The sequence below is a fragment of the Stenella coeruleoalba genome, assembly GCF_951394435.1.
Source record: "Stenella coeruleoalba genome assembly, chromosome: 19".
Taxonomy (NCBI): Eukaryota; Metazoa; Chordata; class Mammalia; order Artiodactyla; family Delphinidae; genus Stenella; species Stenella coeruleoalba.
Window position 1 is genome coordinate 13,058,249 of NC_137165.1, and position 13,138 is coordinate 13,071,386.

Genomic DNA, 13,138 nt, shown 5'->3' on the forward strand with positions numbered 1-13,138 from the left:
ACTGAACGTGCGTTCGGCGCTTTTCCTCCCAGTGCGGCCACCGTCGTTTGGGGAGGGGGGGCAGGAGGGGGCGGGGAAAAGGGTGGGAGGTGGGTGAGCGCGCGCGCCGCCCGTCCGTCGTGGTTTCCTGGCTGCGCGCGGCGCTGGTGGAGTAGCTGCAGCTGCAGCAGCAGCCGCGAAGATGGCGGAGGGGTTGGAGCGTGTCCGGATCTCCGCGTCGGAGCTGCGAGGGATCCTGGCCACTCTGGCTCCGCAGGCCGGGAGCAGAGGTGAGTCGCGCCGCCCAGCTCCTGGGCTGGGCCTGCCCGCCCCGCCTCCCTCTCCTCCTCTGCCTCCTCCCCGCTTAGTTCGCGGTGCTCCAGAGCCCCCGCCCCTTCCCCCAACAGTGGGGGCGGGGGCCGAGGGCGGTCCCTCCCCGCTCTACCAGCCAGAGAGCCGGTGTGGGGTCGGGATCTGCCGGCTACGGTCCCTCCGGGAGAGCGCAACCCGGGTTCCTTCCTCCGCCCCCTTTCTCACGGCGAAGGTGACTGCTCCCCATTGCCCCAGCCCTCTCACAGGGTTCCCAGCCGTCAGGGGACGCGGAAAGGAGTGGGCTCCGGGGTCTGGTGGAGGGCCCCGGGGTGTATGGTTCCCCGAGGAGTCATTCGCAGGCCTGCCCCGTCGTTTCTTTAGCGTTGGAAGGAGCTGGGAACATCGAGGAGGAAGGTTCAACAGCTTGGGACTTCGTTGCTGAACTTTTTCCCCCCAAGGCAGGCTTCTGAAGGCTGCGCCACCGGAGGGATCCAGGACCTCAGAGAGCTGACTCTACTCTGGTTTGGCTTTGGCATGTGTGGGAGCAGTTTTTATCAGGGAGAATGTTCAACTTGCAAGTTAAAGTGTCCAGCCACCAGGAAAGCACCAAGGAAGATTCTAGTGTCTCACCTCTCTTTGATTAGGCAGTGGAGTCGTGTAGAATGGTAGTTATATTCCTGCAGGCTTGTGGCAGAAGTCTGAAATTGGTTTTCATGGGTCATGTGCACTGGATTATTCAGGTTGTTTGCTCCCTCCTCTCTGGAAAGTGGTAGTGGTTCTTCCCACCCCACCCCCCAGCTTGCACAGGCTGCTGAGGGTGAGCTGTTCTGGAGTTAACTGCTTTCCCTTTGTTCGTAGTGGATGAAGCAGTCTTTTAGACTTCAGAAAATACTGAAGCAGTATCTTAAACTTAAGAGTTTTGTGGGTTGTTTATTTTTTGGCGGTACGCGGGCCTCTCACTGCTGTGGCCTCTCCCGTCGGGGAGCACAGGCTCCGGCCACGGCTCACGGGCCCAGCCGCTCCACGGCATGTGGGATCCTCCCGGACCGGGGCACGAACCCGTGTCCCCTGCATCGGCAGGTGGACTCTCAACCACTGCGCCACCAGGGAAGCCCTGTGGGGTTTTGTATTTTTTCCAATTTCCTTACACCCATGGGTGTAAATGCTGGAGCGTGTGATCCCTGTTATGAGCTTGTTTGCATTTGTGTTTATAGAACAGTAGTAGGATTTTCTATAACATTCCATTTTGAGTGTACTCTGTAATCTCACTAATTCCTGTTTCTTCCCTACTGAACAGTTCAGTGGCTATTTACAGTAGACTCTCCCCTTAACAGATAAACGTAACAGGTAAAAAAATTGATGCTTGCTTATCTGTCATTCTGTAAGTTCCTGGAGCCTGGAGAGTGGTTTCTAAAGTCCTGTTCTCTTATTCTTGAGTGCCCCAGTCGTTGGTATTTTGAGAGCGTGTCACAATACTTCCATCATCCTCCAGGGAAAGCTCCTTTATGGAACTTTTTTCTTCTCATATAACATCATCATAGTAGCAGTTAGTCTCAGTATTCTAATGATGACAGTATGAGCAGTATTTCCTTGGAAGGACCCTGCTGGCTGCTGTTAGAGAGTTGGTGAGCATGAGTGGAGTTGAAGAATGTGAAAGGAACTGCTTCCTGTTTGCTTCAACAGGAGGTATGTGATTGGGTGGTTGAAATCCTAAAGAAGAGGATTGTCCTGGCCAAGTTCAGTGACTGGAGTTGCAAATTTTTTCTCCAGAGATGTCCAGAACTGTGGACTGTTATGCATACTCCTCTTCTTCTCTGCCCCCCGCCCACTGCCCCCGACCCCTTAGTATGTTAAAAGGACTCAGCCACACTGGAAAAATGTTAGAGGCAGAAGAAGAGACCAGGATGGAGCTGAGAGCTCTATAGCAGAGAATAGTCCAATGCAGAACTGGTTAGAGATCTTTTATTCTATCAATGATTAGGTAGTTTGGGGTATTGTGGATCTGAATATGATTTGGGTAACAAGAGAATGTAGGTTTTATTCCTTGTTTCCCCAACTCAGGTGTAGGTAGCTCCAACACAGTTAAGTTCTTAGTTTTGCCAGTTGCTGAACAAATATTGTAAACCTAGTAGAATTTCTGTTTCTGCAGAAATTTCCTTCCTTGTCCACCAGTATTAACATATCAATGTGTAATTCTTGCTTGACTTTTTTTTTTTAATGTTTGTTTATTTTTTGGCTGCATCGGGTCTCAGTTGTGGCATGTGGGGTCTCGTTGCGGCGCGTGGGCTCTTTGTTGCAGTGCGGCACGGGCTTCTCTCTAGTTGTGGCACGCAGGCTCATTAGTTGTGGCGCGCGGGCCTAGTTGCCCCGTGGCACGTGGAATCTTAGTTCCCTGACCAGGGATCGAACCCATGTCCCCTGCACTGGCAGGTGGATACCTAACCACAGGACCACCAGGGAAGTCCCTCTTGCTTGACTTTTAATGACAATTCCTTTTCCTTTCCTTCCCCTTTATTCTTCTACCTCTTCCTCCCCAACACTCTCTCCAACATCACAGAAAACATGAAGGAGCCCAGGCAGCGCAAAGATAACAGGCGCCCAGATCTTGAAATCTATAAGCCTGGTCTTTCCCGACTAAGGAACAGACCTAAAATCAAGGAACCCTCTGGAGGTCACGAATTTAAGGATGAAATTGTTAATGACAGAGATTCTTCTGCTGTTGGAAGTGGTACACAGCTCATTAAAGATGTCTGCAAAGACAGCCCACAGCAAAATGGTCCTGCAGACCCAGAAAATACTCGGGCACAGGAGTCTTTTCCTAGGACTGTTGGACAAGAGGATCGAAGTCTAAGAATTATCAAGAGAACAAAGAAACCTGACATGCAGATCTATCAGCCTGGAAGGCGTTTGCAGACTGTTACCAAAGAATCGACCAGCAGGGTGGATGAGGAAGAAATCGTCAACCAGGTAGAACAACTGAGAGTAGAGGAAGATGCATGTAGGGGAAATGTGAAAGAGGAGGTTGTGAACAAGCCAGACAAAGAGGAGGCAGAAAAGAGCCTAAGTGGTGACACAATAAGGGCTGCAAAGGGGGAAAAAGGAAAGAGGGTTGAAAAAGGGGAGGGCGTGAAGAAGGTGAATGATGACCCAGCTCAGGGGAAGCCAGGTTCTGTGAAGCGCTACTCCCGCTCAGACAAACGAAGGAACCGCTACCGCACTTGCAGTACCAGCTCAGCGGGTAGCAACAACAGCGCCGAGGGGACTGGCCTGACTGATAATGGAAGTCGCCGCCGCCGCCAAGATCGGACCAAGGAGAGGCCACGACTGAAGAAACAAGTATCTATGTCCTCAACTGACTCCTTGGATGAGGACAGAATTGATGAGTCTGATGGGCCACAGAGGAGCTCAGAAAGGAAGAAACATTTAGAAAGAAGCTGGTCTGGCTGTGGGGAGGGAGAGCAGAAAAGCAATGGTAAAGAAAATCGAGGCACTCTTCGCGTTACTTTCGATGCAGAAACCATGAACAAAGATTCCCCCATGGTGAGGTCAGCCAGGGAGGATTCGGATAGGTTAAAGTCAGACAAAGGCTCGAGCAGTGTGGGCAAAGGCTCTGAGAAGCAGGAGTCCAAAAACCTGAGACAAGAACTTCGGGGTCGTGGCCGTGGCATTCTGATTCTGCCTGCCCATACCACCCTGTCTGTCAATTCAGCCGGTTCTCCAGAGTCTACGCCTTCGGGACCTCGGCTTTTGTTTGGATCTGGTAGTAAGGGATCTCGGAGTTGGGGCCGAGGAGGCACCACTCGACGATTGTGGGACCCAAACAATCCTGATCAGAAACCTGCTCTGAAGAGCCAGACACCGCAGCTACATTTCTTGGACACTGATGATGAAGTCAGCCCTACCTCTTGGGGTGACTCACGCCAGGCCCAAGCATCTTACTATAAGTTTCAAAACTCAGACAACCCTTATTATTACCCCCGGACACCAGGCCCCGCCTCCCAGTATCCTTACACAGGCTATAGCCCTCTGCAGTACCCGGTGGGCCCTACAAATGGTGTGTACCCAGCGCCTTACTACCCAGGCTACCCAACCCCATCAGGACAGTATGTCTGTAGCCCCCTCCCTGCCAGCACCATGAGTCCTGAGGAGATGGAGCAACACATGAGGAACATGCAGCAACAGGAACTACATCGGCTTCTCCGGGTGGCTGACAACCAAGAACTGCAGCTCAGCAACCTGCTCTCCAGGGACCGCATCAGTCCCGAGGGCCTGGAGAAGATGGCTCAGCTCAGGTATGGTGGGTTCCGTCCTGGCTAGAGGGGAATGGGGATAAGCTGGAGGTGTGCAGGCCCCCATGGCTGAGGAAGGTAGAAACCTTTTAGGTAAGCTGCCAGGTGTTATCTCCCTTTCACATTGATTTTTGTAAGGGAAGGGGAGTTGGAAAAAACAGAACAGAAAATTTTGTTTCTAGTCCTAGAAATGATTATGTTTCCCACTTTTTCTTTTAAGAAGAAAAAAATCTTTTAAGAGAACATGGAATCTGGATATGGAAAAGGAAAGACTTTCTAAAGTGCCAAGAAATGAACAACATTAACTTGTGGTGAAGATTTTACTTTGGCTGTTAAATTTAGGTGGAGGCATATGGGGAAGAACTACTTTCCTAGACATAACTGTCTTTAGAATGACATTCTGCTGTGCAGAATGGAAACTAGAGTGAGTACTATACCTGGTGGCATTTTGGATTTCCTGCCAAGGAAGGTGTTTGATTTGTAGGAACCTCAGATCTTGGGTCTAGCCTTTCCTGTGGTGTACTTGGAGCTAGAAGCTGCATGTATTTTATTCCAGAGCTGAACTGCTGCAGCTGTATGAGCGCTGTATTCTATTAGATATCGAGTTCTCTGATAATCAGAATGTGGATCAGATCCTGTGGAAGAATGCTTTCTATCAGGTGATTGAGAAGTTCAGGCAGCTTCTCAAGGATCCGAATGTTGAGAACCCAGAACAGATTCGGAACAGACTTTTGGAGCTCTTGGATGAGGTAAACCATCATCTTTATGTCCTCAGAATAAAGACTTCAACATCCTTTAGTTGCGATGGGTTTTTACCACCCAAAATACTATGTTTTATAACAACATTGACAACAAACTGTATGCTCTTTTCTTGGGTTTAGGCCTACCCTATGTCTGTTACTTCCTTGACACCATAACTTACTGACAATTGGAGTTAGTTTTGAGTTTGGAAGCTTTCTGAATGTCTTAGCTGGAGTGTGTGTGTGTGTGTGTGTGTGTTTTCATATCTTTAAAACCACGGAAAGGCTTATGCTATCAATTTGTCTTGTGCTTAGTTGGTGGCCACTAAATACTGTATATGCCTCCTTTTACATCAGATGGCTGATTATTAACAAAGCTGTGAAAGGGTCACTTGCCCCACTTTCTGGGTAGATTGGATCAGAACAGGCTGATTTGGCTGATTCTTATTTTTTCTCTTTATAGGGTAGTGACTTCTTTGATAGTTTGCTTCAGAAGCTGCAGGTTACTTACAAGTTCAAACTGGAGGACTACATGGACGGTCTTGCCATTCGCAGCAAGCCATTACGAAAGACAGTAAGCCAGCTTCTTTATCTTAAATTTATTCACTCACTTAGTAAGCATTTATCTGGTGTTAGTTATGTGCTAGGCACTATGCTAGGTGTTGAGTATACAAGAATAAAAAATACAGCCCTGTGGGGGAACAGACCAATTAAACCAACAACTATAACGTGATGTCATGAGTACTACGGCAGTGGCATATATAGAGTGTTGAAGGGGCATGGAAGGAATTGAATCTGCTTTAGACTGGTGGGGGTCAAGGAAGGTTTCTTAGAGACTGTCAAGTTGAGTTTTGAAACATGACTAGGAGTGGAAGGGGCAGTTTTGATACAGGGCACAGTGAGAGACTCATACCTTGCTGGGAAAGTATAAGAGGTCAGCGTGCTGTTGTCTGTGATGTGGATTGGGCTGTTGGAGGAGGTAAAGCTGATGAAGTAGGAAGGGATGGATCATAAGCTCTTACATGCCACGCTGAAGAGTTTGGATTTTTTCCTGAAAGCAGTGAGAAGCTATTGATCGATTTTCAACAAATGGATAGCATAGATTTGTTCTTGGAACCAGTCAGTCTGGCGAATGGATGAGTTTGGGCAAGAGTAGAAGTAGAAGTAGGAGGGTCAGGTGTGGGCCTGAACTGAGGTAGAGGTGGTGGAGGTGGAGAAGAGGAGACAGATTGGAAAGATATAAGGGAGTAGAATTGAATTGCTGACTGGTTAGGTGTAAATGATGAGATTGGAGGCCTGAGGAGACCAGATCATCTCCCATTTTGTGCCCTAGGAGAGAGGCTGGGAAGGAAGAGATTAGTTTTGGATCAGCTTAGGTGGAGGAGCTTGAAAATGAACAAATGAATGTTATGGTGTGTCTGGAGCTCAGGAGAAAGAGCTGGGCTGGTGATAGAGATTCAGAAGTCATCAATGTGTAGGTGATAGTTGAAGCAGAAGTTGGAAGCTAGGAAAGCTAGCCAGAGAGCAGGGGGTCAGATTTTTAAGGTGGTGGTGGGTAAAATTGTCAAGTGCTGTAAAATCCTCAAATGTTAAGATTACTAAAAACTGTCCATTGGATTGGATGACTTTATCATGAGTTGTATTAGTTGGAGAGGATGGAGACCAGATTGTAGTGAGTGAGAAGTGGGGCAGCAGATATAATGAGAGGGTAACTTAGACTGTTCTTTTAAGGCTCTGAAGGCAAGAAGGGAAGATGGTAGTCAAAAGACATAGTGTCGGGCTTCCCTGGTGGCGCAGTGGTTGAGAGTCCACCTGCCGATGCAGGGGACGCGGGTTCGTGCCCCGGTCTGGGAGGATCCTGCGTGCCGCGGAGTGGCTGGGCCCGTGGGCCATGGCCGCTGAGCCTGTGCATCCGGAGCCTGTGCTCCGCAACGGGAGAGGCCACAACAGTGAGAGGCCCACGTACCGAAAAAAAAAAAAAAAAGACATAGTGTCAAGAGAAGTTTGTTTCTAAGCTTGGAGAGACTTTAGCGTAATTATATGTTGAGAGGAAAGGGCCAGGGGAGAGGAAGAGGTTGATTCATTAGAGAAAGGAGTGTGATTTATGGAGCAGAGGCTTCCTCTTGCCTTTCTGCTCCTTCTGATGAATTGCCATGCACAGGTTCTATTACTAGTCAGCAAGTATCTGTTGAGTCCCTCCTCCATGCCAGGTGCCATTCTAGGCACACCTAATTCAGTGTGGAACGAGAAAGTCATGTTCCTAGCTCTCAGAGTTTGGAGTTTGATTAGGGGTGAGTACAGGTGTTGCATTGGTAATTGCAGATGCATTGACTTCCGCAGAGGATGTTGTGGGGTGTGGTGTGAAGGGGCTTGGAGGATCATAGAGGCCTGAGGAAGTCACAGTTAAGCTGAGGCTGAAGACCGGAGACCTTGGCCAGGTGAAAGGTGTATCCTCGGCAATAGGAACGGTACACGTGAAGGTCCTGGAGTGGGAAAAGCACCATGTGATAGGGGAACTGAGAACAGCCTAGTCTGAGGCACAGAGAGTGAGAGGGGAAGTGGTGCTGGAGAGGTGAGCAGCAGAGGCTGGACCATCTAGTACTTTATTCTGAGGATGGTGGAGAGCCTTTGGCCGAATTTGTTTTTGTTTTCTTCCCCCCGTTGAGGTAGCAAAGTGGCTGTAGAGTGGAAACATAGCAGTTTCCTTGGTGCTTTACCGGTTAAATACCGAGGATTCTTGGTGTTCATTCATAGGGGGAATGTGTGGAGTAGTCAGAACTCTGAAGGTGTATGACATGTAGTGATGTATAACTTTGCTGAGGCATACTTTTGAGTTATGTGTTAGGAGGCTGATGTGCAGTAGCTACTCACTTAGCTAGTAAATGAGCCTTCCTGTGGGGTCAGTATCTACTACTTTATTCAGTGACATGGTAATTTCTTGTCTGTGGGTGGAGTCGTATTATATCTTATGAAGTGATGTTCCTTAGGAAGGTTTTTTTGGTTGGGTACGTGTCTTGGGATTGTTAAGGGTTTGCTCTTTTGTTTTCTCATTGAGTGACAGATGCCAAGCCCATCAGTGAGGAAACATGTAGTATTACTCAGTCCTGGCACGTTGTAGGTGTTTGCTAAAGGGTAACTTATTGTTTTAGGGAATTATTATTGTCTTGCAAAGGGGATGCAATGCAGTAACACGATACAGTTGTATTAACAGTTTGAGGAGAGAAAGATGATGGCAGGAAAAGAACAGAGTAAACAATTATTTTAATATTTGTATATCACTTTTTTTTTTTTTGGCCGCACTGCGTGGCTTGTGGAATCTTAGTTCCCCAACCAGGGAACAAACCCAGGCCCACAGCAGTGAAAGCATCGAGTTCTAACCACTGGAGCTCCAGGGAATTCCCTGTATTTCACTTTATAATTTATATTTTTACACTTATTCCCTACAGTTTCCCTATGATAGGTATTTTTATATGCCGATGAAGAAAGTGAGTCCCAAAGACTTAGCTGAGATCACACAGCTACTACAAAGAGAGTCAGAATGTTTTCTTCCACTTGACTGGGACTCGAAATAAGAATGATCTCCTCCCTTTTGCACTCTTTCTCAGTAAATTTTGCATCACATTGTTGGCTTTTTTTTCTAGTCAAGGTTAGACTGAAAACTTTTTGCTTTGTTGAGGACGACTGGTGCCTTATTATGAATGCTGCTCTGTTATTTTGACCCCATCCCTGTCCTTTGAGGTTGAAGTTAGAGTTTCTTGGGTATATGCTACTAACTGATTGTTTTTCCTGAAGGTAAAATATGCCTTGATCAGTGCCCAGCGATGTATGATTTGCCAAGGAGATATTGCCAGGTATCGGGAGCAAGCCAATGACACGACAAACTACGGGAAAGCACGCAGGTACTGTTGCCTCTTGTTCATTACTCCTCTTCCCTGTGTGGCTTTAATCCAAGCCCTATTAAGAGCAATGGGCCACCTGAGCTGCCTCCTATATATATGTCCTACAGGTGACCCTATTTGCCTCATGCTTTACCACTCCAAGGTTACAGCTTAATTAGTAAGGGCTATCAGGTGATGAATTGGGAAAGTGTTGATAGAGAACTTTTTTTTTTTTTTTTTTTTACTGTTTTTCTATTACAGCTGGTACCTGAAAGCCCAGCACATTGCTCCCAAGAATGGGCGCCCCTATAACCAGTTGGCTCTGCTGGCAGTGTATACGGTAAGAAATCTTAGATGGGGAAGTATTTTGCAGGCAGTGTGTTAGAAATATGAATTTTGATAGCATCAGCTCCTGGAGCTAGATTTCATCTGAACACTATAACCCAAAGCATATCCCCTTCTGCCTCCCATCCTCAAACTCCTTTTGTTACTGTTACTTTCAGAGGTAAGTTGTCAGGGATCCCTCACTTCAGTTAAATCCACTTTTACTGCACTTAAGTTCCTAGGGGAATGCTTATTCTCCAGCCAAACATCACTCTTTGTTTTTGACCAAGGTTTCTGCTCTGAATCTTGTATTGTTTCCCTTCCCTAGGTTGAACTAGGTTACTCATTTCTGGAAGGAAAATAAGGCTCCCTTTATCTCCCCCCTTTAAAGTCCTCAACTAGTCTGAAGTACATCCTTCCTTCCTTTCCTCAGATCATCCCCTCATTCAACTTAGCTTTTCACCTAAGGAGTCTCCTTAGCAGAAGCACAGTAAGTGCCAAATTGTACCTCTTTAGATCTTACCAAACTCCTCTAAATGTGCCTCTAAAGGTGAGCCTTGGGAGCTGACAGAGCTCCTAGTGCGGAAGCTGACTTCAAGGGAGAGGGGGAGGGGCCACTGGTAAGTACCAAAGGTTTAAGAAGCAGCTAACGTGCTCATTAGCAGGGAGAGTTTTCTTAATGCTGTAAAATTCATTGCCCAAATAAACAGTGTTTGAATTGATATTTTTATTCTACAAAGATTCAAAAATATTCCTAATACTTATTTATGGATGGAAATTGTTGATTAAGTAATGTGGTTTACAGATACACTTCCTGCAGAATCTATTGAATCTTTCTGTCTCTCTGCTTTTTACCTCTGTCCTATTCTCTTTGTGATATGCGTTGAGATTTTTCTTCACCCCTCTTTGTGGCTTTATTTTTCTCTCCCCTTTATTCTTATCCATCTTCTGTTTTCCCTTCTCACTCATTTCTTGTCTCCTTTCCCAGTTTTTCTTCTTTGTAATAATCTAATGAATTGTTTTTTTTCTTGTTAACTAGAAAATATAATTAAAAAAATATTTTCCCCTCAATGGCTTTTAATAAAAATTGTGGTAAAATTCATGTAACAAAATTAACCATTAATTATGGTCCGTACCTAGGAATGGAATTGCTGGGTCATATGGTAATTCTACGTTTAACTTTCTGGGAAGCTGCCAAACTGTTTTTCATCGTGGCTGCACCATTTTACATTTCCACCGGCAGTGTAGGAGGGTTCTAGTTTCTTCATGTTCATGCTAACATTTGTTACTTTTCATTTTTTTGATTATGACCAACCTAGTGGGTATGAAGTGATACCTCATTGTGGGTTTTTTCTTCTTTAATTTTCTTTTTTGGTCAGTTTTAGGTTTACAGAAAATTGAGCAGAAAGTGCAGAGAGTTCCCATATACTTCCACAGCTCTCAGTTTTCCGTATTATGAACATCTTGCATTAGTGTAGTACATTTGTTACCGTTGATGAGCCAGTATAGATACGTTATTATATTACTAAAGTCCATAGCTTACACTAAGGTTCACTTTTCCTGTTGCACACTCTGAGTTTGAACAAATGTATAATAACAGGTATCCACCATTATATTATCATGCAGAGTATTTTCACTGCTCTAAACATATCCTGTACTCCAACCTCCACCTCTTTATCCTTCTTCCTTCCCCCAAACCTTTGGCAATCACTGATGTTTTTACTGTCTCTATAGTGTTGTCTTTTCCAGAATGTCATATAGTTGGAACCATACAGTATGTAGTCTTTTCATATTGGCTTCTTTCACTTAGCATTTAGGGTTATTTTTGTGACTTGATAGCTCTTTTCTTTTTATTGTTGAGTAATATTCCATTGTATGGATGTACTACAGTTTATCTATTCCCCTATTGAAGGACATCTTGGTTGTTTCCAAATTTTGACTGTTATTAATAAAAGTGCTATAAACGTTCGTGTGCATGTTTTTGTGTGGACATAAGCTTTCATCTCATTTGGGTAGATACTTAGGAGTGTGATTGCTGGGTTGTGTGGTTAGAGTATATATAGTTTTGGAAGAAACTGTCAAACTGTCGTCCATAGTGGCTGTACCATTTTGCATTCCTACCAGCAGTGGATGAGAGTTCCTATTGCTGTGCATCCTCGTCAGCATTTGGTGTTGTCAGTGTTCTGGATTTTCCTCATTCTAATAGGTGTGCAAAATCCTATTTGTGTTAAACTTGGTTTTAACTTGCAATTCCCTAATGACATACAATGTAAAGCATCTTTTAATATGCTAATTTCCCATCTGTGTATTTTTGGTGATGTGTCTGTTTAGATCTTTTGCCCATTTTTAAATTGGGTGGTTTTCTTATTGAGTCTTAAGAGTTCATTTTATGTTTTGGATACCAGTCCTTTATCAGACATGTGTTTTACAAATATTTTCTCTCAGTCTGTGGCTTTCTTTTCATTTTCTTAGTGTTTTTCACAGAGCAGAAGTTTTTAAGGTTAAGGAAATCTAACTTAGCCAACTTTTTCTTTCATGGATTGTGCTTTTGGTGTCGTATCTAAGAAGGCATGACTAAACCCAGGTTACCTAGATTTCCTCCTGTGTTATCTTCTAGGAGTTGTAGAGTTTTGCATTTTACATTTAAGTCTACGGTACATTTTGAGTTAATTTTTGTGACAGGTGTAAGGTCTGTGTATAGATTCTTTGTTTTGCATGTGGATGTCCAGTTGTTTTCAACACTATTTGTTGAAAAGACTATCCTTTCTCCATTGAATTGTCTTTGTTCCTTTGTCAAAGATCGAGTGACTGTATTTGTGAGGGTCTATTTCTGGGCTCTGTATTCTGTTCCATTGATCTATTTGTCTCTTCTTTGGCCAGTACCACACTGTCTTGATTACGGTAGCTTTATAGCAAATCTTGAAGTCGGGTAGTGTCAGTCTTCCAACTTTTTTTTTCCTTTCTTCCAGCTTTTTTCTTTTCCTTCAATATTGTGTAGGCTATTGTGGATGTTTTGCCTTTCCATACAAACTTTAGAATCAGTTTGTTGACATCTACAGATCTAGTGAGTGTGAAGTGGTATGTCATTGTGGTTTTGATTTGCATTTCCCTAATGACTAATGATATTGAACATCTTTTCATATGCTTATTTGGATGTTTGGAAAAATGTCTATTCAAGTCCTTTACCCATTTTTTTAAAAATTAAGAAAATTTAAAAAAATTTTCTTAATTGTAAAATACACATAAAACCAAATTTGCCATCTTACCCATTTTTTAAAATTTAATTAATTAATTAATTAATTAACTTTTGGCTGTGTTGGATCTTCGTTGCTGCATGCGGGCTTTCTCTAGTTGTGGAGAGCGGCTCTACTCTGTTGCGGTGCGTGGGCTTCTCATTGCAGTGGCTTCTCTTGTTGCAGAGCATGGGCTGTAGGCACATGGGCTTCAGTAGTTGTGGCACTCGGGCTCAGTAGTTGTGGCTTGCGGGCTCTAGAGCGCACCAGTAGTTGTGGTGCATGGGCTTAGTTGCTCCACAGCATGTGGGATCTTCCCGGACCAGGGCTCAAACCCATGTCCCCTGCATTGGGAGGCGGATTCTTAACCACTGTACCACCAG

At 45.0% G+C, this 13,138-nt stretch overlaps 1 protein-coding gene across 2 annotated transcripts in view; it reads left to right on the forward strand.

Annotated features, from left to right (window-relative positions):
• Window positions 1–51: 51 nt before the first annotated feature.
• SMG6 (SMG6 nonsense mediated mRNA decay factor) overlaps window positions 52–13,138 on the forward strand; it is a 236,652-nt gene continuing 223,565 nt past the window's right edge. Inside the window, exons 1-6 of one of the 2 annotated variants that reach the window (XM_079904807.1) lie at window positions 52–269; window positions 2,849–4,583; window positions 5,137–5,329; window positions 5,784–5,894; window positions 9,113–9,219; window positions 9,460–9,538. In XM_079904807.1, coding sequence (XP_079760933.1) covers window positions 182–269; window positions 2,849–4,583; window positions 5,137–5,329; window positions 5,784–5,894; window positions 9,113–9,219; window positions 9,460–9,538 — 2,313 coding nt within the window. In that variant the 5' untranslated portion in view covers window positions 52–181. Of the gene's footprint in view, window positions 270–372; window positions 524–2,848; window positions 4,584–5,136; window positions 5,330–5,783; window positions 5,895–9,112; window positions 9,220–9,459; window positions 9,539–13,138 lie in introns of those variants that run through there. The other variant, XM_079904808.1, reaches the window with a different exon arrangement.